Below are 27,816 nucleotides of genomic sequence, written 5' to 3'. Positions count from 1 at the left end.
TGTATCATACCCACAGTGCTGTGACATGCCCAGTGACTGATGATGTGGATTATGCTTACATGTAGCTACACATTCAGTAGAATGACTAACTCTTCTACACCCATACCACACGAAACAGCACCTCTTCTACACCCTTTACCACATGGATGAGCACCTCCTCTACACCTATACCACACAGAGGAGCACCTCTTTCACACTTGCACCACATGGAGGAGCACATCTTCCACGCCTGTACCACATGGAGGAGCACTGCTTCCACCACACCTGTCTTACAAGGAGGAGCACCTCATCCACACCTGTACCACATGGGGGAGCACTTACTCCACCTCACCTGTACCACATGGAGGAGCCTGCCTCTACGACATCTGTACCACAAGGAAGAGCACCTCTTCCACACCTGTACCACATGGGGAGGCCTCCACTATACCTGTACTACATGGAGGAGAACCTCTTCCACAACTGTACTGCATGGAAAAGCACTGCCTCCACCACACCTGTACCACAAGGAGTAGCACCTCTTTCACAACTCTGCCACATGGAGAAGCCTCCACTATACCTGAACCACATGGAGGTGCACCTTTTCCACACCTGTACCACATGGAGGTGCACTGCCTCTGCCATACCTGTGGTGTAAGTTATTGCAGCGGTTTATTTACATATTTTCTTCACCAATGCATATACCTCAGTGATGCACTCTGATCATCAGGGTTTAACATAAAGCTGAATCTGTGGCATTCAGTAGTGAAATTATACAGCTTGAATCTGTAAAAAAATAAAGCATTTATTTGAACAGAAAAAAGCAAAATGTTGCTTTTCTTGTTTGATAACATAATTTTCTTAAGCATTTCACATCTTTTGTTAAACAGCTTCATGCAGTCTCTGTCCAGCTACCTAGTACTGAGGTATTTCACATTTCATTAGCAGGTGTGCATGTGTTGAGCAGTTTATTGTGTTAATTCTACTTAAGAAAGTGCTTTGATTTTTACAAGTTAATGTGTTTTAACAAATTTTAGCTGCTTTTGCTAGTCACATCTCAGCACATTTTATTAGTGCAAGTGGTGAGCAGGTGTGAATGAGTTAAATAAATGACTTAAATTCCATTAAATTAAAAGAAACAAAATCAAACCATTGTGTTATTTCTACAGGATAATGAGCTTTTAACAAATGTCATTGCTTTGTCAGTCATACCTCAGCACAGCTCAGTCACCCACTAGAGATGTGATGTTTAGCAAGTTATTAGCAACAACAGTGGGGATGTTAATGATATAAAGGCAAGTCATAAAAATGTATTCAAATACTGACTGCTCACGTACTACTAGATTGTCAATGACAAACTCGTATTTGACTCCCATTAAATGCATTGTTGGTGTTTTATTAAATGAACTAACTGGATGACAGTCATGTGGTCACTTACATGGTTTCAAACATTTTAAGTGTAACATAACATTTATGGGTCCTAAAATACCGTAAAGATGTGACTATTTGTTAGTAGAGCGCAATAGGAGACTATTCTATTGCTGGTCAGCTTCTGTAACATAGTCAGATAACCACACAATCAAAATGACATGATAACATACTGCAGTGGAGGGACCTACTAACATCTGTCAGTGTTAAGATTGTCAACTTTCATTATGGTGTCGTTCCAATAAAATAAAATATTATATAAAGATAGATTTTCAATTTAGCAGCTGACATTTAAAAAAAAAAAACAATGACCCCAGCAATGAAGTTTTCATGTCATCTACAATGTTGGAGGTTTATCGTCTCTATTGTCCAGTCCTATGGAATAAGAGAGATTATGTGACACTTGCCTTCCAGCATGCTGACATGCATGGCATCATTGGCTCTCTTTGGGACGCTAAGCATCACATCAAGGCCATCCCTGATTTCACCTTTCCCTTCTTCACAACACGTCAGAAGCTCCTGTAAGTAAAAAATAGAGACAGAACATTGTGTCAGTGAGTAATGTGACAAACTGATGTGCGCCTCCAGGTGGTGCAATTACAATGGAGGATAATGCAATTACTAGACACAGCAGCAAATGACGACTTCACATAAAATAACAGCACTACAAGAAATCGTCAATAACTGATATCTGCACAACTGAGTTAAGATAAAGCAGTGTCAAAATTTGCCATGTAGTAGTACACAAGTTTTATACTCTTCCTACTGTTTCTATTCAGTACCACTCAACATCTGCTGTGAAGACTTCCATTCAGAAAAATGTGGTGAATTTTTAGCTACAAACATGATATTAAACATATGTAAGAAATTGTGCAGTTCTCCTTGACCATGCGTTGTCTTTTCATAATTAAACAATCATTCTGTACAAAGGAAGTAGGAATGTTACACAACAGCGTAGTAGGCAAGGGGGACTTATTGAAGTATCAGGAGAACTTTTAGACAGATTAGGAGGCCTTGAGCTGCAGAACAATCCAGAGTCACAAAATCAAAGACTGACATTTCTTCATCAGTTCTTTCTGGGTACAGGAAATCAGCCAAACCCATAGGAAAAAAGTGGCGAGCAGAGTTATTTCTGTTTATATCAATAATCCATTTCAAACACTATGATAAGCAGGCATCTTGCATTCTTACAAAGATAAAAAAAATCTAAGTAAATCCTATCACCCATGCTAAAACAGGAGTTAGTATGTAAATACATCCCTGCTCTGTGATGAAAGGCTGTAGTGGCAGCAGTCAACCAGGTAGATTTACAGGAGACCCAAGCAATTTTAGGTCCACCATTATGGCCACTGTTAAACATAAAGTTATACAGAAAGGCACAATGGAGCATACCCAAAATGACACAGAAGATCTACTGTTTTGTAAAGAGGAGATCTTGCCTTTTGAATCTTGTAGAAATAGCTTTAATTAATGAAAGCTTGACAGTGTATATTGCCTATGCTGACCTTCCTGAGGTATTCAACATTACAGGTCAATCAATCTATATATGTTTCTGTGGACAAATCACATGTTAGGAAACAGGACACAACAAGTCACAGTGGGGGCATTGCCTTTCTTTTCCAGCAGTGTCTCACAGGACTCTGTACTGAGGTTCATGTCTTTGTTTTTTTTTTTTTGACACAAATTTTTGGATATAAAAGTGGGAAATGGGCCTTGGTTAACCAAAATATGATGATATATGCAAAATGGGTAATATCATTATTTCGATAAAAGATGCCAAAGTTCTCCAAGATGGTCTACAAACAACTTTCATCTAAAACTTTCTGGTTTAAAAGCCCGTGTCTGCGCTTGTTTCCCACCTTTCCTTTAACTAGTTTAGTCCAGATACAGATTTGCTGTCTCCAGGACTGTTTGTAAGTTTGTGAGCCCCCCAAGTCTTATTGTGTTGGAGGGAAGCCTTCTAGCTTATCAGTGGGAGTGGTAAGCACTAGGTAACCTATCTACCACAAGAGGAGTGGTTTCTGGCCCAGAAATTGTAATTTATTGGCCATTTGGGCAGTTTTTCCATCCCTTTCAACTTTCTGGATTAAAAGCCCACGTTTGCACAGGTTTGCGCTTGTTTAAGCTCTGCTCAGCGGCGCTGAGCTGAGGTAAACTATTACTAGTGCCAGAAATTCTGCTCTTCAATTTTTCCCTTACATCTTTCTAGGTCTTTCTCTCTTGCACTTCAAATAGCCTAATTGCTTTGCACTTCAACAGGTTTTTGTAGCAATTATTATAGCACACCTAAGTGCCATCAGCACTAGTCATTCTTCATGGAAATAGCTCCAGTACTTAGTAGTTATGATCACCCCTCCTGGCATGATTAAAGGGCAGTTCCCTGTGCTTTCTCCTACTAACCTGGTGCACTTGGGCATTCTGAGGTAGTGTAGCAACTGCCTCAAGTACATAGACAACCCTTCCCTCCTACCTCCCAACACTCAGACTTGTGAGAGATGCACTTATATCACCAAACTGGAAGCTATGCACTCTCAAGCCAAGACTGGACTAGCTGGTCTAGAGGAGAAGGTCAACACCTGCACCACACCACATGGAGCACATAGACCTCCAAAACACCCACTATCACAGCTCTCACATAAAAACACAAACCACACACCCACCTTCGTGGAGGCTCTCAATAGAAATTTACCCAAACAGCAGAAACCTCCAAGACAGAAACGGACTCGACCACCACAACACAGCACAAACTACAGGATACATAGCTCACCTCCACAGTGTGCCCCTCAACCTAAGCCCCTAAAGCTAAGTACCTTGCCCAATACGCTAATCATAGGTGACTCAATAGTGAGGCATACAGATGTCCCACTCACTAGGTTGAATAAGGAGAAGGTAACAGTCAGCTCTCTATCAGGTGCCTGAATCCAATACATAACACATGCACTCAGGTCACTCCACAAGTACATGTATGACTCTGTCATTGTCCATGTGGATGTTCATGACCTGAGACGCACCTCACTGGATTACATGAAAACAGACATGGTGGAGCTCTCGATTATGTGGCCCAGGCAGGTATTACACTAGCCCTGAGCAGTATCCTACCGTCACCCAGAATGATGCCGCAGTACAAACAAAAAATGATTGACTTCTACAACTGGCTAAGTTTCGGTGTCAGTCTAAGCAGATCCAGTATTTGTCTGCTTGGGATGACATGACTGACTGACCTCGATGCCTTGCCAGAGATGGCCTTCATCTGTTACTCCTGGGTTTCTAGGTACCAGCTAAGGCTCTTGCCATCCCTATAGTGGCCTTTTTTAGGTGGTGTTCCAAAAACCAAATTACCACCATAACAGCTATAAATAAATGCAATCTCAGGGTCATGCTGCTCAATGCTAGAAGTCTAAATCTCAAGATGCACTCACTCGAAGCACTCTTCAAAATGGAGAACATCAACATTTGTGCTGTAACGTAAACCTGGTATAAAGCAGCAGAAAGCAGCCCTGTGCTACCAGGCTATAACTCATTCCACACCTTTCGGCCCCGAAACATGGACCGAAGCTCCAAAGGCGGTGGTGTCTCCATATTCATAAAGGATATGCACACCTCCAGAATAGTAGCCCAGCATAACGCATCTGAGATACTTCAGGTACAACTAACACTGGGTAAGACGGCGATCCAGGTCATAGCCTTCTATAGGTCCCCAGTCATGTCCTTTGAGTCTCCCTCCACGTTCCTAAGCACCCTGGAATCTATCAAGGTCCAACCCAACAGTCTCATACTAGGAGACTTCAACTACCCCTCCATCAACTGGGAAAATTACTCAAGCACCAATATACTGGCCCAACGCTTCCTGGAATTCATCAATTCCAATGCCCTGGACCAGCTCATTCTGACCCCCACTAGAGGAAGCAACATCCTTGATCTGGTTATTACTAACATGGGTGACCATTGCTCTACACCAATAGTCAATCCCTCCCTGGTCAGATCTGACCATAAACTAATCACCATGGAAATCCACATCTCACCCATACCCCCCGCAAAGGTAACCACCTTGAAAAACTTCTCCAAAGCTGACTTTGGACTCCTAATAACAGAGGTGGCTAACTTCATAGCACTCATGCCAATAGAAAATAGCTGCACGACTGCAGAATCATACACAATGCACTGTACGAACATGTACATAAATGCACGGAACTAGCCATACCCAACAGAACCAAGATGCTCTCCTCCAAAAAAAGGAAGCCAATCTGGTGGTCCCCAGCCATTATTAAACTCTACAACAGAAGGAAGAAACTGTTGTGGAAAAAGGTGAAGTTCCAAGACTGGAAAACCTCCCTTATTAGCCTCAACAAAAAATTGAGTACCCTCATCAAATCCTCTAAAGCCAGCTATGAAGGCAGAATCACGGTCGACACTAAAAACAATCACAAAGCCTTCTACAGTTATATCAAGAACCTCCATGGCAATACCCAGATTTGCTCTGAGTTACTGCACAATGGTACCTCCTATACTGAGCCAACAGATATTGCCAACATACTGGCAAACAGATTCGGTGCCAAATTTACCCCCCCATAGAAACAAACACAATACCAGAAGAATGCCAGCTCAGTGCCAACTTTATCCCTTTCACCCCCCCCAAAGAACCTATCACAGTACCAGAAGAATGCCAGGCACCCAGCATTACTGCAGCACAGGTTAAAGCTGCATTGTCCAAGGCCAAGAATACAGCTTCCATGGGACCCGATAATATCCCTGGCTGTGTTCTACAAAGCGAACATGCACCACATCTGTGTGCCCTGTTCAGTCACAGCCTCACCTCAAGCTTTGTTCCTACCAAGTGGCGCACTGCTACAGTCATCCCTCACCATAAAGGGGGAGCAACTACAAACTCTGGGAATTATCGCCCCATTAGCCTGATGAGTCTGACATGTAAAGCTAAGGAGCACAGAATCATGGATCTGATTAACAAAGATATAGGAAACCTGCAAACTCTGGTCTCCACGCAGTTTGCCTTTGTGAATGGGAGATCATGCCTGCTCAACCTGGTTCACTTGACTTTGAGTCAGTCACCAGGGCTGTGGATGAAGGTAAGGCAGTGCATACAGCCCACCTCGATCTGGCCAAGGCCTTTGATACCACTCCTCACTCAGGAATTATTGATAAATTCACCAAGCTCGGCACCAACCCCTATATCACTAGGTGGGTTGCAAACTGGCTCGCAGATAGAAACCACAGCATGAAAGTAGTGAACTCCAAGTCAGACTGCCGACCAGTCACGAGTGGAGTCCAACAGGAATCAGTCCTGGGTCCTCTCCTGTCTGGCATCTACTTCTTAGAAGTCCAGGCCAACACAAATGGACTTTGGCTGACCAAGTTTGCAGATGACTGCAAGCTGGGAGCCATTATTAACTCCCGAAGTGATGCAGACATCCTACAAAAAGGCCTCACTCAGACCAATGACTGGTGTCGAAACCATGGCCTTAAGCATAACACCAAAAAATGCATCATCATCCCCTTTGGTAAAAACTCAGTTCCCACTAATTACCACATTGATGTGAGCCCACTGAACACTGAAGGTGTTATAAGAGATATGGGGATGCAGTTAACAGCAACCTCTCCTTCGACCACCACATTGCCACTGTGGTCAGAAAGTCCTTCTATCTGGCACATCTCATTACCAAGGGTTTTGCATCCAGGAAGAAAGAGGTCATCGTCTCTCTCTTCCCTTGTTAGAGCAATCATCGAGTATAATGCCCCATTTGGCATGTACCTCACTAGACACCTGCAACAGCTGGACAGGCCACAGAAGTACCTCACGAAGAGAATCCTAGACATTAAACACATGTCCTACATGGACAGACTCAAAAGACTCCAGCTATTCTCTGTCTCATATCGTCTACTTAGAGGCGATCTCTGCTTGACTAACAAAGCCATGTCTGACCCAGCTCTGTTAGAAATGCTATATCTAAAGAAATCCCAATCCCGCCGCACCACATGCTCCAGAGACCTCGATCTCATTACCACAATCAACAGAACATGCTGGAAGGACAAGTTCCTCACCCAGAGACTGCCCATGCTCTGGAACAGACTTCCCATACATGTCAAGCAGAGCACCTTGCTGTCCCTCTTCAAGAGCAATCTTGATGAGTGGATGGGTAATAGAAAGTTCACCCCGGGGATTACTCCAGTGGCTCTACTTAATAGAGGCACTGAGAACTAACGTCGGGCAGCACGATGCCAGGGCACTTCTATGGGCTAGGCTTGTAAAGGCTCCAGGGCCATTAGCCTAACACACACCTATAAACCTATGATCCTATGAACAAATGCATGCACGTTAATAAATATAGCATCATGAAACTTGCCAAAAAAGAAATACATTATAATTGCAAAACAAATTATCAGTTTCTAAAAAAAGCAAAGCCATCATGAAAGATATAGGGACAACAGCATTCAACACTTTAAGCTTTGACTAGTATGTATCTAACAAACTGAGAAAAACACATTCTGTAGCCCATCTAATTTTAAAGCATTTCTTATCACTTCAGGGAAATCATTGTGCAACTATTATCTCAGTTTGGCTCATTACTGAATACAAGGCTGCATTCTGCAGCCTTAAAGCAAGCAAGCAAGCAACCTTAAACAATATAAAGAGGTACAATGATTCCTTACTACAAAAACACAGATCTGGCAAAGCAGAACTAATCAGAAAAGCTTTAGGAACTGTCACTATACTCAGTTTCTTGCAATTTACTTATAGGTGACCTCTGTGTGGTCTCTTAGACAATGTCTGATCCAGATCTATTTTAAAGTCTCTGGCTAAAATGCACTGCTGGAGGGGTTAACAGCAAATCTGGGAAACTAGTGCTAAAAATAAGTATCAATAATAGAAAAAATAACAGCTACATTACAAAGAGCCTCCAAAGGTTAGGGATAAAGCTTCCACTTAAAGACAGAAGGAAAACAATCACTACCTTCCTTTAAAAATATTAAAAATAACCCCGATATCTCAACATGGGGTTACTGAAATTAAGCAGCTTGAAGACCATTAGAATGAACAGTCGATAAATGTAAAAATAACAGCCTGAGATTTCAGTCTGGCATTTGCTATCACTCTCATCACTTTACCACTTACTCTGCAGGAAAGCATTGCACCATAAGTTCACACTTTAGCCTTCTTTTGCAGAACTCTGGGACCAATACCTGGACTTGGCAACTCTTCATGCTATATGTGTTATTTTTAGTTATTCATTCATTTATCTTTTTTTTTTACCAGGTTAGTCACACTAGGCTAGTAGCCTCTTTTCAGCAGACACCTCTTCACCACCTGTACCACAACTCCTATACCACATGAAGAACCACTGCCTCCACCACACTTGTAACAGATGGAGGAGCACTGCTTCTACCACACTTTATGTGGTATTTATAGTACTTGGGAAAATTTGGCCAGGACATCAGAGAACTCCCCCTACTCTTTTCAATGGGTGTCATGAGATCTTTTACATACACCTGAGTTACCAGCAACTCAAGCAGATGGGGCTTTGGTTTAACATTTCATCTTAAGGATGGCACACTCATGAGTGCAGCATCACTTATGCTGTACTGCAGTATCAGGAATCAATCTACCTGCTGTGGGAATAGAACCCACAGCCTTCTGCATCAAAGGCATGTGTGCTTCCTTTTGCACCACTGACTTCTCCTTTTCTATAATCCTTCTTCTTCTTCTTCTTTCGGCTGCTCCCATTAGGGGTCGCCACAGCGGATCCTCTGTTTCCATTTCTTCCTGTCCTTCCTATGTGTAAACTCACAACTGAGGCACATTAACATGTTTTTGTACCTTAAATTAAATGCAACTGGCAGCATTTAAATTAACAGTTCAAGCCAGCATCAACTATTTCTGATACAGAGGACATGCACCTTTGTTAAATGTTTTTATTTTGTTTACATAGGTTAAGACAACATGAATACTGTCTAATATAAAAGTACTTGACTTGTTTATAGGATAACCACATCTGAAAAACTGATAAAAAATAGATTCTGTATGTTCATCATGTTTTCCCTGCTTTACTGTAATTGGCAGTTAGCTCAAAGGGTTAAAGGTCTGACCTGTTAATCAGCTTATTCCTGTGCTAAGCATCCAAGATTTGAGACTTTCAGCCTTCATTTGCCTACTGTGTGACCTTGACCAAGCCACTTAACCAGACAGTGTTTTGGGACATTTGGGAATTTGGTCTAGGTTCCTTAATGGTGTCTTGGACTGCATATCTAGTAACTACTTATGAACCTACTCTACTAGCAATCATCATTAATCATAGATAAGGTCATGCCTACCTGTGATCAGTAATCTTTAGTGAGAAGACTGAAGCCTGAGTGGGTAAATTCTGCTAGTTGTCATTAATCCTGTCTCACTTAATGTCAAGCAGTGAATGCTGACATTGTACACCAGATTTATTTTAAAAAGTAATTTCTTATTTTTTTTTAAATAACTCTGAAAGATAATGGCTCTCCTTCTCTTACCTCCAAGCACTTAAAGATGAATCCTAGATGACTGTAAGATGTATCCTTGTCTGTGCTGTTGCATATACAGAACATGGACTGAGTTTACTTCCTGACACTGAGCAGCAACTTCACATAAGGTCAGTTTTGAAAGTTTTAAGTGCAACTGGGAAGAGAAGTCCATCTTTTTATTGTTGTTAATGAACCTTCTACTTGTGCTGTAATGGCGACAGGTTCAAATGTGTTTATGTTTTAGCTAAACAGAAGTCAATCACATGTCCCATTTTAATTTTTTAACAGTTTCATAGGCATTTACAAGGCATGCAGTACAGTAGGGCATTAAGGAACAAAGCCCAGTTTTCCAATTGCCCTGAAACACTCTCTGGCTAAGTGACTTACTCAAGGATACACAATAAACAATTGAAGGCTTTGGGAATCAAACCCTATACCACAGGAACCAACTTGTTAACAGCTCATACCTCTAATGCACTGCTCTAACCGACAGCCTTAAAGGGCAAGCATACATCTTGATGAGATCTGAACTCATTATCCCTAGTTTACAAGATCAGCGCTTAACCCATGACCTACAACACCACTACATAATAATACTACATAATAATACTACATAATAATACTACATAACAATACTACATAATGATACTATATAATAATACTACATAATAATACTTTCAGTTACATAATACTACCTTCTAATTTGTCATACCCAAAATATCCTGACAGGGGCTTCATGCTAATGTGATTTCATTTTACAGTTTAATCAAACACCAATTGGCTGAGACAAAGTTAGGGTTCCATCCCTCTGCACCTGCCCCAGAGCTGGCTAGCCACTATCAGTTCTGCACTATGATTTGCTTGGCCATACCAGTTGTATTCTGGCATCTTCCCCTTCCCCTTCCCCTTCCCCCATTATTGAGGACATCATTTTTTGATACTTACTCCATCTTAATATTCTCTGATAATTTTCACTTAAGCGGCTAAATATTTCTCCTACAGCATCTGATCTTGCTTTTCTGTGCATTGTTATACAAATAGTAACAGATGTAAGAAAAAGAAAAACAGACTGTTGTGACTTGTCAATCTATACATCAGCAAACTGAATCACAGAATTACCCCATGCTATATTCTGTCCTCCAAAGGGAAAAGTCTGTTTTTTAACCTACAATGTTCTTAAACATATCACTAATTATTTTCACTAAACTTTTTTTCTTTCAGTTCTCTACATGTACAGACTAAAACAACATAACTGAATTAAAGTCATCTTTGCTCAGTGTTCTGAGTTATCAGAGCATCAATCATGTTTTGACATCGTACTTTGGCATGAAATCAGGAATGACACTTCCTCTCTTAGATTGTATCACTCACAGCTGAAACAGGCTTACTGAAATGAGTATGCTTGTTATTCTGGGGATTAAACGCTACGTTTTAAAGAACACAAGTAAAAAGGCTGGTTGTGCATACAATGACAGAGCTTAGTCAATGAAACGTAAGTCACTCTTTGCTCATTTTGCTACAAGGCATTCCTTTTTTCTTAAACCCTTTTTATTCATGTTCCCTTGCTTGTTATGTAACATACTATTGCGAACATATGATTCTGTTGATGAAAAAGGCAACATGCCTATTAAGTTACTCAAATAATCCATTCATTAGGCAATGGTCACCCCACCCAACCCCTATACCTCAAAATCTAACACTGCATGCTTATCCAGTAAGGCAGATCATTTAGTAAACAACTCCTTCATATCCGAACTAAGACTCCAACATTTTAATGGCAAATCTTTTCTCATTCCTTCCCAGCAAAAGTTTCATTACAGATTACTATTAACAGCATTCAGGACTTGCCATATTACCTATATTTTGTTAATATGTATAATATATCTAGCACAGCACCAGCTGCATATTTTAGCAACAAAAATTGTTTCTCATTTGTTGCCATCATTTAAACTACTGAATGAAACTAATGTAGTCCTGTCAGAATTAATATTGCTATCATGTTCCAATTCACGTGGAGTACTTGTCCTGCATACTTATGTCTGCAGTTGTAGCTATGCTGATCATGGACATTTGCCTTGGCTACTAGTATTTTTTTTGAACTATCCAGTGTTACTAGGTTTGTTTCAAGGATCCATTATACAGAAGTCTGGTAACATGAAAAGTGTCCATTCTTCATGTGCCACCTGTCTGAGACTGAGAGACAAATGTCCCCCAGAGCAAAACTTGATTATATAAGTGGGTGAAAATTGCACAAGTATCAGTCTTATAATCCAGGTCACAATTAAATAAAAGCAAGGCAAAAAGTAATATGTGATGACATAAAAGCAGGTACAAATTTTGGCTGAAGGTCAGAAAATAGAGGATGAATTTAATGAAAAAACAAGGCTGCATCCCTGAAATGCTGAACAGTTCAAATGGAACCTGGTCAACCTGAAAAAGGGCTTAGTGGAGAAGAAGAGGCATGAAAGCTAAAAGGAGGTTCACTGAAATAGAAATCAGCAATGCAGCATGCAAGCTGTGTCCCTAAACAGAAAGCCAGACAAGCCACATACAGGAAAATTATAAGAAAGGTAGGAGCATGAGGAGAAATGTCCAAACAGAGGTAATATAAGGATCAGTGGGCTCCCTAAGGGATGCAGGGGAGAGACACCTTTACACTCCTAGAGAAGGAACTCCTGTGACTCCCAGAGCAACCACATGTCCTACGTCTAACAGTCAAGCAAGTAAACAGAGTGGATGATAAAAAGTAGGACAACAGCACCCACCAGCCCTTCTACCGACACTGCATTGATATGCACCTTCAATTCCCCAACCATCCTACTTTTGTTTTGTTGTGGTTTTAAAAGGCTATGTCTCTGGCTTCCACCCCTTATAGTAATCTGACTTTCAAAGTCCCTCCTTCACCTATCTCATTGCTATTTTCTGGTGTGTAACCTATTTAAGTACTTTCCCACTGGGTCTATATTATATGTTCGAAGTCTGAAAACTTCGAATCTCATATGATCGACTCCATATGAGCAAAGTTTTCAAACATCGAACATAAAATATAAACAAACTAAAAATAAAAAAACGTACCTGCACCCCCCACACCCCCGCTACTTAAATATACCAACTCCGAGATCACACTACATTGAAGTGAAGGGAAATATTCCCTATGGCGATCTCCGTTGAAACGTTCAATGTTTGAAAACTTCACTCATATGATGTCGATCATATGAGATTCAAAGTTTTCAAACTTTAAACTTACAATATAGACCCCTTTCCCACCACCTATTGCTTTCCATATATTCATAATACTAAGTGTCCATCCAGCAATATTACTTCAAGAGTTTAGTAATGCCCTTGTACAGAAAGAAATGCCCAGGAAGAAAATTTATCCATAAAACTTCCCTTAGAACTGAAACCCATAACTTAGTGTGGCTAAAACAAAGCTATTGCATGGAGACAGGCTTAGAGCAGTTAGTACATTAAACAGCACAACTATCAAATCTTAACACAATCTAATATAGTGTAATGCCAAACCCCTGAGACCACCCAAGGAGACTTCTGTATAACCTAGTCAATGACCTACAGCAGCCCACCCAAATACAGGTCCAGACAACATGGATATGTAATTTCCAAATGTCTCCATAGTCATCTTGGTAGAAGCAGGCAGGCTGAGACAATGTAGCATGTTCATAGACAATCATTTACTCCTTTAAAAAACAAACACAATATGTGAGTGATGCACATATACAATTTCACTACAGGAAAAAAAATCTTGCATTCAAACAAGGTTGTCAAGAACCCACACAATATCCACAACACACACAAAGACCAATCTATGCTGAGGCAGTAAAAAGCAATTTTTCACAAACCTCAATAACCTCTTAAGCCTGTAAATGGCAATGCCTATCCTCAGCCATCTCTAAAGCAGTTATCAAAAGCAACACCAAACACCACACATATACCTACACCCAGTGGAGCCCCAAGAGCAAAGCCTATAAGTCAAGCCAATACATTACCCAGGACTCTTGTCATAGCGAACCCCACTATACAACACACAGATGTCTCACTCAGCAGACTTAACAAGGAGAACAGAATGGTCAGTTGCTTATTTGGAGTTAGGTTCCAACAAGTTGCACACCCACTCAAGTCACTACACCACAGGTACTAGTATGATTCTGTCATAGTCCATGTGGGTGTTAATGACCTGAGAAGTACTTCCCTGCACTATATGAACACATACATTGTTGATCTCTCCAAATATGTGTCTCAGGCAGGTATGTGCCTTGCAATGAGCAGCATTCTACCTTCACCAAGGAAGATACCACAGTATAAACAAAAGATAACTGACTTCAATAACTGGATTAGTTTATGGTGTCTTTCCAGAAGGATTCAATATTTGCCATCAAGGGAGGACATGGTTAATAGACCACATTGCTTTGCAGAGGATGGTCTGCACCTGCCTTCCTTAGGTTTCCAAATATTGGCTAAAACTTTATCAACTCCCTTCATGCCTTTCAATCTCTTAACACAAGAAGTCTGGACAAACTCTAAAATAATTGGGGGGGGGGGGGACAGTAGCCCAAGAATCGGGACAGGTTTTAAATATTGCTCTTACAAATTTATAAAGTTCCTAGAATAACAGGATTTGTGTTAGCATTCATTTACTGAAGAATATGAAATCTGAAACTCAAACATATGTCATTATTTAGTGGATTCAACTTTCAATGATATGCCAGAAAACTACACATTTTATGAAGAATAGACCAACAATATGAAGCAAAAATCTGGACATTATGTGAAAACCTGGACAGTTGAGAGGTGTGATGCCCTTAGAGCCTTTTTTACGCAATGTCAAATTGACAAATCTACCCACATAGCAAATAAACCCCAAAAAAACCTAAAGGTATTAGTGCACAATGTTAGGAGTCCAAGACATCTATGCCATAACTGATACATGGTTAAAATCCACAGAAAGTATTCCTGCAGTGCAAGGTTTCAGTGCCTTCCAAACATGTAGACCATTACTTGCACATATAGGGGCAAAAGGTGGAGGAGTCTCAAACAATATTAGCAGCATGGGATGAACTGAATAATGCCCTGGAACTTATCCACAAGCAAAACACCATAGACAAAGTTCAATTCCATATCCTAGCAAGCTATAGGTCACCTTCTATGTCCCTAAAATCCCATAGCTCATACCTAGACCTACTGGAGACACTCACCACTAAACCAAATACCCTATTCATGGGAGACTTTAACTATTCCTCTATAGAATGCAAAGCATACACTGCCTCATACTTTCAGGCACAACAATTCCTAGACAATAAAACAAATTCCCTTAACCAGAAGGTGTGCACACCCACCAGAGGTTCAAACATACTGGATCTGGTACTCACTAATATAGGAGAGAGCTGCACCCCCCGTCATGTCCTCACTAATGATGATGGACTACAAAGCTGTCTCCTTTAGAAAAAAAGTCAACTTAGTAACCCCAGTAAACCCTGTAACAGTTAGGAAGTATTCCAAGCAAACTACATCCTATTAAGCAATAGTCTGTCAAAGTTCAATGCCCCTCCCAACCCAAAATTCACAGCAACTTATGCAAAATTGTTCACAGAGACCCTGTACAACCATGTAAATGACTGTACAGAGTCTGCTGTACCTACTAGAAGTAAGCCCAAAACAAACTGTAAAAGTAGACCACACTGGTGGAATCTTAAGCTTAATAGGGTATATAATAAAAGGAGAAAATTCATGGCTAAAATCAGGAAGACCAGCTCCTGTAATAAGAGCAACTCTCTAATTAAACTAAACAGGAAACTAAGAGGACTAATTAAGTCCAACAAAGCCAATTATGAGGTCAAGGTAACCTGACAGGCTAAAGACAACTAGAAAGCCTACTACAGATATGTCCAAAACCAAAAAGGCAGAAGACATCACTGTGTCAAACTGGTGGTCAAAAGTGCCATCATCACTGAACAGAGAGACATATCGAATTTGATGGCTGACAAATTCAGCTTAAAAGTCACCCCCCGTCCCCTCTCATGAAGTAACTAGTAGCATAAACCCACCCCCAACTATTAACAGTGAGCAGGTCCTGACAGCACTCGCTAAGGCCAAAATTATAGCCTCAAAGAGTCTTGACAATATTCCAGAATGCCTCCTAAATAGCTGGAAACATGACCTCTCAGAACCACTTGAGTCACTTTTCAGCTATAGCCTCAAAACAGGCTTTGACCAATGAGAATGGAGGACTGCAATAATTACCTCACTTCACAAAGCTGGACCATCAACTGACTCTGCAAACTACAGTCCTATTAATTTGACTACTCTAATATGTAAAGCCATGGAACAAAGTATCATGGAAATGATCCACAAAAACACAGGCAGCTTTGTCAAGGGAAGGTCATGCCTACTAAACCTGGTGGACCTCTTTGAGTAGGTCACCAAGGCTATGGATGAGGGGAAAACAATGCAGCCCACCTGGCTAAGGTGTTTGATACAATACCCCACTCAGGTATAGTTGACAAACTCATTAAACTGGGCATAAGCCCCTACATATTTCTCTAGATTGCCAGGTGGCTCAGAGACAGGACCCAGTAAGTCAGAAATGGTGCTGCCACCTCCACTAAGAGACTCGCCACCAGCAGCGTACCTCTGGGCTCCATGCTGGGACTGCTCCTATCTGGCATCTGCATCTCAGAGGTAAAGGCTAACATCACGGCCTTTGGCTGACCAAGTTCGCAGATGACCGCAAATTGGGAGCTATCATAGATTTCCCCCATGATGCATCTTACAAGACGGTCTAACACAGAGAAATGACTGGTGCCAAAATCACAGATTAAAACTCAGTGCCAAGAAATGCATTACAGTGCCTTTTAGGGAAGCTGCAACCCAGGCTAATTACTCAATCAATAAGGCACCCCTAAGAGTTGACCTGCTAGTCAGGGATCTGGGAACATATGTAGACAATAATCTGGCCTGTGACCAACATGTGGCCAAGGGAGAAAGAAAATCATTCTATGTCACCCAAGGTATAAGTAAAGGCATGGCATCCAGGTCTAAGGAAGTCAGGGTGCCACTTTGTTTGGCCCTTACCAGGCCCATCATTGAGTATAATGTCCCCTTCAGCAAGTACCTGACCAGATATATGCAAACAGTTGGCACTCCCACAAAGGTTCTTTACCAGAAGAATCCAGGGTATAAACATATTATCCTATATGGATATTTTTAAAGCCACGTCCTACAGGCTACTGAGAGGTGATCTACTCCTGCCATACAATGCATCCTTGGATCCAGCTCTTATGGTCCTTTTGCATATCCACAGAACAAATATCATCATAACTACTAGATCCAAGGATTTAAATTTTGCTTGTGACATGAATAAGACATGTTGCAGAGTCAGATATGTGTCTCAGAGGATTCCTATGCTCTAGAATAGGCTACCCATCCATAAGAAGCAGAGTCCATCCCTAACCCTATTTAAGCATAACCCTGACCAATGGATAGTGTCACTCGCCCTGTCAGGATAAAGCAGACAAACAGTTGTGGGTTCGTTTCAAACAGCTTTATTATATACAAACACATCAGGATTGAGGCTAAGTAATTTAAACTTAAATAAACTTATTAACAGACTGAACACTGCACTCATACATGTTAACACTCTGGCTGTTCTCTCAAAATGGCACTGCTGCCTGCACATGCTCTCTATTTATATGCACGTGCCAACCCTTAGAAATGCTTCTTAAAGTGACATCACACACACTGTTCTACATCCCCCCTCTTTCAGAAATAAGTCATGCACAGTAATAATGACAAGAATCATTGACTAGCAATTGTACACAAATAATCTTTTGACATGCAATTATACAGAACTAATTATAAATGAAACAATCATGTCCAGGTTGCTGTGCATATTACACTAGGTCTGGAAATACAACCAGATCATGTGACATAAAAACTAGGACCGGGTTTAGTAACAGGGACTATCTTTATCGAATGTTCAACTTCAGGGACATCTGGGACATCATCAGGAATGGGAATAGGTACTGAGACATGTCCTTCAGTAGAAACATTGACTGGATTTCCTCTGAGATCTAGAGTCTGTATCACAGGTACGAAGCTGTGATATTGATTCAGACACAAGAAGAAGATGCCTGTGATTTCTTCTGCATTCTATACCCTCAGATTCTATTAAGTAAGATCTTGAGTCGGCACATACACCTCTCAAGTGGCCATTTCTATCAAAACCTTCCACTATTTGCATCCTCACTATCTCTCCTTCTTTCAATGGACAAAGAAATCTGCCCATTTTATTATAGCTGGACTTCTGAAATGAACACTTTTTGAATAGTTTGGCTTTGATTGCTCTGGGGTTTTTAGCATAAGGCAACAACAAACTGGAACTGATAGGCAAGGTTGTTCTGGTTCGCCTAGACAGAAGTCTCTGAGCAGGTGAGCTAAGTAAATCATCACGGGGTGTATTTCTGAGATTAAGCAAATTCAAGAAAACATCTGCATTGTCAAGCTTTGACCTCTCTAGTAATTGGTTTGCACTTTGTACTACATGTTTAGCTAGACCGTTTGACTGTGGTTACTCAGGATCACTGGTAACATTGATAAAGTCCCACTCTTTTACAAATTTCTGAAATAGCTGACTGGTAAACTGGGCACCGTTGTCTGAAATAACTTTGTGTGGACTACCATGGACTGAGAAATGACATTTCAACTTAGTAATGACAGTAGTGGACGTTAGGTTGGGTAGCAATTCAATCTAGAACACAGGCTGAGTAGCAGATCAGTCTTGAAACAATTCAAATAAGAGTCTACCAACACTAAGTAATGTCAGCTATTCCACTCGAATATGTTAGTGGCTACTGTTGACCAAGGTAGTTCAGGAATCTGGCTTAGCAGAAGTGGCTGTTTTTGCAAATGCGGTTTAGTACTATTGCATACTGAACAAAATGAAAGTATTTTATAGATATCTTTTGACAGAGAAGGCCAAAATGTTGGTCCTCTCGCCCTTCTTTTGGTAGCTTCAGAACCTGGGTGGCCAAGATGCAAAATTTGGATGTACTCATGTTGTAAGGAAGTAAAATGAAAAAAAAGGCTTCCACCACAACGAAAAGTTCACTGAGAAATTCTGTTAAAATGTAGGCTTTAATAAAATGAAGAAATGAAAGGCACAAATTGTGCTATTCAGGTTGCAGGTCAAACAGGATAAGCGCTTTCAGTTAAAAAACCTTCTTCAGATCCTAGTGTGTAGACCTGACTTACTGCTGTTAAATAAAGATCCTTAATTGCTCAACTAATCACATACAGCAATCAGATGCACGCCTTCCTTAAGCCTCCATTTCATTTCTTAATTAGGCTTCTCTCTTTCAAAATAAGTTTAATAGGAACTACTCTGTTAAGCCCTGGAAATAAATTAGCCCTGAGGTTCATGATCCATTTGCTTTCTTCCTTTTCAGTTTTGTTGACAATGTCTCCTCCACGAAGGTTAGTAGTCACATTTGAGATAACCATAAAGCTAAATGAATGCCCTGGATTTTCATACACATGTCCATATAGGGCATTGGTTACCACTTTATTCTTGATGTCTAACAGATGGCGAAGTATCCGTTCCTTAAACTTTCTATTGGTCTTTCCTACATAATAGGCTTGGCACAAATTACAAGTGCCAACGTATATAACATTCTTGGTGTTGCAGTTAGCAAAACCAGAGTACTTATAGCATTTGTTAGTTACCGGATGAACAAAACTGTTGGAACATTTAATGTGGCTGCAAGCTTTGCAAAAGCCACATTTCCAAGTTCCTAACCTATTTCTTCCTTCTGTACTCTGCTTGTTAGGTATTCCATCATAGTTGCACAATAAATCCTTTAAGTTCTTCTTGTTTTTATAACCAAACTTAGGTGTTTCCCCTACAATTCTCTTAATTTTATTGTCAGCAGTTAAGACTGGCCAAAATTTCTTGATGGTTTCACGGACATCAAAGGAGTCAGTGCTGTAGGTCATCATGCATCTGAGACTGTTGCTGCTCCCACCTTTCTTCACATCACTCTGCTTCCGTTTCGAGTAGTACGGTTGCCCTTTGTTGTATCGAATGGACATTACTTTGCCTTTACTCATGACTAATTGTTTTTCATTATAGCCTCTTGAAGCAAAATTCTGTAATAGTTTGTCTTGTTCCTGCAGAAAATCATCATCGTCAGTACAGAGCTTGGATATCCTGGTCACTTGATTTTCAACAATATTCTGAAAAACATGTCTCGGGTGCATGCTATTGTAGTATAGCATATGGTTCCTCCAGTTTGGTTTCCTGAATATAGTGGTGCCAAAAATTTATGCCAACAATACCTAACAGCACAACAGACTCTTCAAAATAACTGCACTTTGTAAAATAAGTTTCCGTAGCACAAGAACACTTTGAAATCACTGTACTTTGCAAAACCAACCTTATCAGTGTAAGAAACACTTCGAAATTACTGCACTTTGCAAATGAATTGTATGCAGCACAAGAAACTTTTTGAAGTGACTGTACTTTGCGAAATAAATCTGTGCATTGTAAGAAACACTTTGAAATGACTGTACTTTGTGAATGAATTGTACACAGCACAAGAAACTTTTCGAAATAATTGTACTTTGTGAAATTACTGTACTTTGCACACACTTTGAAATAATTGTACTGTAATAAAGCACACACTGCAAACACTTTGCACACTCTGAGATACTTCGAACAACTCTAGTTATACTTTGAATAGCTTTAGTCAATGCAAAATAGTAGCTCATATCAAAAACGTAGTCATCTACTAAAAAATGCAGCCGCTTTGCTTCTCCATGCTCATTATGCCCTTTTATTGTACTTGTTATGCGCGTTTGACTTTTATCATGCTCGTTATACTTTTCTTGTGCTCGTTTTACTTTTAACATGCTCTTTATGTAAATCAGAAGTAGTTCTGAATGCTCTCAAGTATTTTGAATAACTTTATCAAATATTGTGGTTTCAAACATTTTGCTTAATCAATAATATGTTTTGTGCTTTTCATTTAATTAATAATATGTTTTGTGCTTTTCATTTGATTAATAATATGTCTTGTGCTTTTCATTTGATTAATAATATGTCTTGTGCTTTGCGTTTGATTAATACTGTGTTTTGTGCTTTTTGAATGCTTTGTATCATTTTCTTTATGAATTAAATCATTTATGCGAGATTCTTGTTACCTGAAATTCGTTTCTGACCTTTCTTAATCATTTGAGCAGGTTGGGATGAAACTTCTAACACCGTGTCATTCAGATACACCACTTCTGGTACCATGTCATTCAGGCATGCTAGTTCTAATACCACATCGTTCAGACATCTCACTTCTGGCACCATGTCGCTCATCCGGTCAGGATAAAACAGATGAATAGTTGTGGGTTCGTTTCAAGCAGCTTTATTATATACAAACACATCAGAATTGAGGCTTAGTAACTTAAACTTAAACAAACTTATAAGCAGATTGACTACTGCACTCATACATGTTAACACTCTGGTTGTTCTCTCAAAAAGGCACTGCTGCCTGCATGTGTTCTCTATTTATACATGTGTGCCCTCACTTTGAAATGCTTATTAAAGTTACAATGCATGCTCTGTTCTACAGATAGGAAATCAGAAATTCACCCTGGGCCTGGCCCCCTGTCTCTGTTAGACAGAAACAGACAGTAATGCCCAAACTAACATAACCTCCCCATATAACCTCTAGAAACCTCCTAACTATCACACCCCTCCTAATAAACAGCCATGATACATAAAGACACAATTGGGTTGGATTGCACGGCTAGGCTTATAAAGGCCCTGGTGGTTGTTAGCCTAGTACTATATACCTATGAACTAATGAACAGTGAGAGATGAATGTCCTTTTAAAGCAAGATATATACATTGGGTAATTTGAAATGCAGTAATACTCTGTATAGTTAATAAAGCATGCTTAACTATTAAAAGAAAAAGGTAGCAATGGGAACTTTGGCCTGGTTTAAGTTTAAAGGGATTACCTGGGAGTGCATGGGTAGGTATAATAGTATAAGTGGCTATGTTTAAAAGGAGATACACACTGTAAGTAGGTAGCTATATGAGAGCAGGGCTATGCCCTAGGGCGCAACTCTGGCAAATTCAAGGCATACAGTGATGATATCAGGAGTGACCAGCAGGGCTCAGGAGTAGGTGGTGGAGCCATTATCAGTCATTAAGGGTCTACACACCTAGATCTGCAGATGGAACTGTAGAACATGAGGGTTCTAGGGGAGCAGGGGTAATTCATGAAAAGAAGGAGAACAAAACCATGATTTCTAATATATGTATGGCTGGCCTAAACACTCCTAAGTAGGAAAACAGCAGTGCCTTCTGTAAAGGAGGGTGAAATCAATTAGCATGAGGTAAAGCTAAAATCTGCCCAGACAGGAATGTTAGACATAAAGAGCTTTGAACTGCTAGGAAATAGCTGTAAGAAAGGCAGAAGGAAGAAGGCCATAGTGCTGTTACCAAAATAGAAGAGTCACACCATTTGTAGGGCTAACAGCAAGAAATGGAGTAGTGACATGGATGCTGGCAAGATCTATGATTAATGAGACAAAGGTAGTGTTGGGAGTACTTTACAGGCCAAATTAATTTGAGGTTGGGCCTTTCAAGGAATTCCTTCCATGTTTGAGTAGGCTGTGTAAGGATGGAAATAGAATACTTGGTGTGATTTTATAGCAGTGCTGAGGGTTGAAGAACACAGACTATGTGAAACAGGGAAGGGTGTGCTCAAAGGACACTGAGGTAAGGCATGGTAGGCTATGGTCAAGTAGACACCTGGAAGACAATGAAAAGAATATTTTAAGGTTTTTTTTTTCTTCAGGAAGAAAAGAAGCAAGCTAGCAGAATGGACAGATGTTTTGGTTTTTAAGACTGCACAGGGGGAAGTGCCATAATTTGCAGTTGGTGAGAGGTGTACTTTTGACAATGAACAAATCATTCTATTTTTGAAAAGGGGAACTGGTAAAATAGAATATGGTGATGGAATTCATGAAAGTGGAGAAGGGTGAGATGCATGATGAACAATACACATGATAAGACAAGTCATGAGTGAGACTAGGAAGAGTGATTATCTAGGCGATGAAGTCAGATGCGGTAACCTTAAAGAAGTTTGAAAAGGCAGGTTCATTGATAGAATGCAGCTGCTCAGCAAATGGAAGGAGAAGGAAACAAGCAGGTTGATAGCAAAAAAAGCAGGAGACTTTGCAAAAATGGCGGGAATTGGAGGTGGAAGAAGATGAAGTTAGAATGAGGATGATAAAAGGATTGAAATTTAAGATTATCAACTGACCTCTAGAAAGGCAGAGATAGAAATAGAATTCCGATTCATTGATAAAAGAGAAAGAGCTCAATAACTTTAAAAATTGAAAAGAAATAAACTTACAGATCAGGAGTAGGAAGGTGAGAAGACAGATCAAGGGTTGTGGCGGTCTGAGGAAGTATCAGATGTTTTTAGAAAGTAGTATCAGGGTTGTAGCAGGCAAAAAGTATCAGAAGAGGAATTGAAAAGAAGGAGAGGAACTAAGCACAGACCAGAGCTGGATAATGGAAGGAAGGAGAGGTAAGGAATGAAATTAGATAACTAAAAGGGAGTAAGGCAGCTGGACATGATGTTTTCTGAGAAGACTTTTATAAGTTAACCGAGATGTTGCTATGAGATGGAAATGGTGGGTTTTGGCTTTTGTAGTCTTTGAGTAAAGTGGTGATAATAATCCTGTCAAAAGGCTAGAGAGTTAAAGAATTCCCTGTAAATTACAGATCTATATCCCTTAGCAACTTGGATGTCAACATTTACGACAAGGTGTTGGAGGCTACTTTGTAAAAGGCCCTGCCCTGACTTGGTGGAAAAGGTAGTCCTCCACTGTGGTGTATAACTTAAAATGTCAATGCCTATCTATAAGAAATTTACAAGTCATGTGGCACATTCCTTACTAAGAAAACAAATATTACAGCGGCAAGGTAAAATCACACAGACCATTTATTGTTAGCGCTTTCGTACAATTATTCCAATGTACTTCTTCAGACAATATTACCCAGTTAACCATGGTTTAAAAAGGGTAAATAATTAAACCAATTAAATGAATTAATTAAATATCACAAGACCAACCAATGCAATTAAAGGGATATTCCCCACATATTAACAATACATAAACATATAAATTTAAAAATAACACAATATATAAGGTTATCAAACCATTTCGTACTGTTCATATCAACCTACAGTACTTAACAATAAATATTGAACAATAAATATTAAACATTAAACTTTTACAATCAACCAGAGATGCTTGTTCATAAATATTATTTTTGGTTTCAAAAAACTTTATGGCCACAAGCAGACATTTAACCATCTATATAGACATAGTTTGTTACCTGTCCAATGCTTTTAATTCCTTTCTAAGTTTAGTCTGAAAACAAAAACACTCATGGAGGCTAGGATCTAATTACCCACTGCTTCTGTTGTATTTTCTAACGATCACGTAGATGTAACACACTGAACATTGAACTGTATTGATAAAGTGTGTAAAATGGGCAGAAAAAGATCAGGGTTTTTCTGGAGACCCGCTTGGAGGTAGAAGAGGATAGTACAGTGATTGGAATAGAAATGTTTGCAGGAATGCATGGGGACGTACGAAAAGATGAAAGGGTGTTGAATGGGATGGAGAAAGATCACAAAATCCACGGAAAATGGAGGTAGCAGAATGAGATATTTGGTAAAGGAAGGAACAGGGAGGGATGAAAATGTAGATGTTCAAAGCTTAGAGTGACAAGGACTTAAGAGAGAGGACTGGCTGAGAAAGTTAGAAGTCCAGAGAGGAATAAGATAAAACTGAAGGAGGAAAAAACAATGAAAACAGAGCAAAGATGTAGAGTAAAATGTTGTCAAAACATAAAAATGGTTGCACTGGATGATTTACAAGGATTTAGGAGACAAAATTTGTAAAATGGGAATGGAGAAGCTGAGGAAGAGCTGGTTAACAGAAATGTATGAGTGCAAGGAGGATGCCACTACGGAGGAAGCTATTCGAACATGCAGCGAACTTAAACCATATGGCTGGTGCATGCCTAATGACTGACATGCTTAAAAGTCACAGGTGTAATTCTCAAACTTCACAAGCAACAGTGCCTGACATGGTGGCCATTACTGAAGAAATAATGAACTGCACAGGGGTGTTGGGAGGCCTGACGCCAGAGGTGGAGGGACTCTCCACCCCTGGAAGATCCTTTATTTTCCCTATAACACACAAATTGGTGGGCACTAATGTGTTTAGAAAATGGACAGTCTGTTTTATTATTAGTATACACATATTTCTTTATATTTTTGATGTAAAATAGTTCCTCAACCTAATAGTTTCTTTAGCATATGTAATTTCTGCTAAAAGACATGTTTTGCATCCAAAATATACTTATATAAATTATGCGATATGCATAACGCATAATATGCAATATACTGTCTAAATACACACAACACACACAGTGAGTTTCATATTTAAACACAGTAACAGATGCAGGTGCAGACAGAGAGAGAGAGAGAGAAAGAGTCTCTCACACATATGCAGAAATTCAGATGCATACACATACATGCAGAAGCACAGACACACAGAAACACACACACACACACACACACACACACACACACACACACACACACACACACACACACACACACACACACACTCACTACATTATTTTTGCTTTGCTTTCCCATGCTCATTGAATGTACCTTGTGTAAGCTGTGGTTATTGCACACACACACACACACACACACACACACACACACACACACACACACACACACACACACACACACACACACACACACACACACACACACACTACGTTATTTTTGCTTTATTTTCCCATGCTCATTGACTGTACCTTTGTAAGCTGTGGTTATTGCACACACACACACACACACACACACACACACACACACACACACACACACACACACACACACACACACACTCACTACGTTATTTTTGCTTTATTTCCCCATGCTCATTGAATGTACCTTGTGTAAGTTGTGGTTACTGCACACATACACAGACACATTCACTAAGTCATTTTTGCTTTATTTTCCCTTGCTAATTGAATGTACCTTGTGTAAGCTCACTACTTTTTTTTGCTTTATTTTCCCATGCTCATTGAATGTACCTTGTGTAAGCTTTGGTTATTGCACACACACACACACACACACACACACACACACACACACACACACACACACACACACACACACACACACACACACACACACACACTATGTTATTTTTGCTTTATTTTCCCATGCTCATTGAATGTACCTTGTGTAAGCTGTGGTTATTGCCCATAAACACACCACACACACACACACACACACACACACACACACACACACACACACACACACACACACACACACACACACACACACACACACACACACACACACACACACACACACACACACACACACACACACACACACACACACACACTCACTACGTTATTTTTGCTTTATTTTCCCCATGCTCATTGAATGTACCCTGCGTAAGCTGTCTTTATTGCACACATACATGCACACACACACACACACACACACACACACACACACACACACACACACACACACACACGCACAAACACACACGCACACACTCACTACGTTATTTTTGCTTTATTTTCCCATGCTCACTGAATGTACCTTGTGTAAACTGTGGTTATTGAGAGGAAAAGTAAAATGACAGTTCTTGTAATTGGCTTGCAATTATTTTTATTGGTATAGACACCTTCATTAGTTTTTTTTATTTATTCTTTTATACTCACCAAACTGTCGCACTTAATGTAAATAAGAAGGTAGCTGTTTAATTTTTTATTCGCAGTCCATTCTTCACATCAGTTTAATCTGATGTCATGAAACTAACGACTTGGTACTAGGCTATCCTCACATATTAATACATTGTTGGAGTTTTTTTTCCATTAGGGTATTGTCTTTGAGATCTGCCCATTTTCCAATATTCTTTACTTACAGTATGACCCTGCAAGCAAAGTGCTGTATCCATACACTGAAATTTATTTAATTAATTATATCCTTTTCCTAACTTTCTAACATTTGCATGTTCAAATTTCGTCAGTTTTGTAAAATGCTTTCTGATAAAGCACCATAAGAAAAAGTGAGATAATGTAATCTTCAAATCATACTGAAGGTTACCATGAAGCAATTGAACATATTTGGTAAACATTTCTTTATTGAAACATCTCATGACTAAAAAAAACTTCAACTTTTTATGTATGTAATGGATACACCTATACTTAACTACCAGATGAACGACTCAGTATATGTCCAATGTATTCTTGCATTCATTCAATTTTTTTGTAACCAATGACACAAAAATATAATTGCAAACACACTATAAATATTGGAATTATAAGTTTATGGTAACTAAACTGGGAGCTGGTGAAATAACTTGTAAACAGACAATCATAAGTTTTATAAACTACACCTACTGTACAACATTTTTACGTATCTAAACTACCACATACTCTAATAATAATTGTTTTCTTTAATGTTTATGTTAGTTATGCAATTTTCATTAATTTCAATCAGCTTCTGTGTGTATGTGCATGTGAGTGTGTGTGCATGTGTATCTGCATGTATGGACATAAACACTTGTGTGATTTTTACTTTTTTGTGCCTTTTTTCTTTTCCATGCTTTTTTTTTTTTGTTTGTGTGTATTTTTACATTTTTGTGGAGCTAGGGTGGAATGAAGTTAGGAACTTTTGTATTCCGATTTTTTTTTTCAATTTTATAAAAGAATTTTTACTTTGAAAAATTTGGCATGGGGCTTGGGGAATTAGGGATTAGCTTGGGTGATGGGATCAT

At 39.7% G+C, this 27,816-nt stretch overlaps 1 protein-coding gene across 3 annotated transcripts in view; it reads right to left on the bottom strand.

Annotated features, from left to right (window-relative positions):
* Positions 1–27,816, bottom strand: part of KALRN (kalirin RhoGEF kinase) — a 4,346,166-nt gene that overhangs the window by 1,369,961 nt on the left and 2,948,389 nt on the right. For all 3 annotated transcript variants that reach the window (XM_044074926.1, XM_044074921.1, XM_044074920.1), the window contains exon 29: positions 1,812–1,923. In XM_044074926.1, the coding sequence (XP_043930861.1) occupies positions 1,812–1,923 (112 nt within the window). The remainder of the gene's footprint in view (positions 1–1,811; positions 1,924–27,816) is intronic.

The sequence above is a fragment of the Protopterus annectens genome, chromosome 6.part0 (genome assembly GCF_019279795.1).
Source record: "Protopterus annectens isolate FY-2018-M chromosome 6.part0, PAN1.0, whole genome shotgun sequence".
Lineage (NCBI taxonomy): Eukaryota > Metazoa > Chordata > Ceratodontiformes > Protopteridae > Protopterus > Protopterus annectens.
The sequence above is the reverse complement of the archived record's forward strand: the minus strand, read 5'-3'. Positions and strand labels throughout refer to the sequence as shown.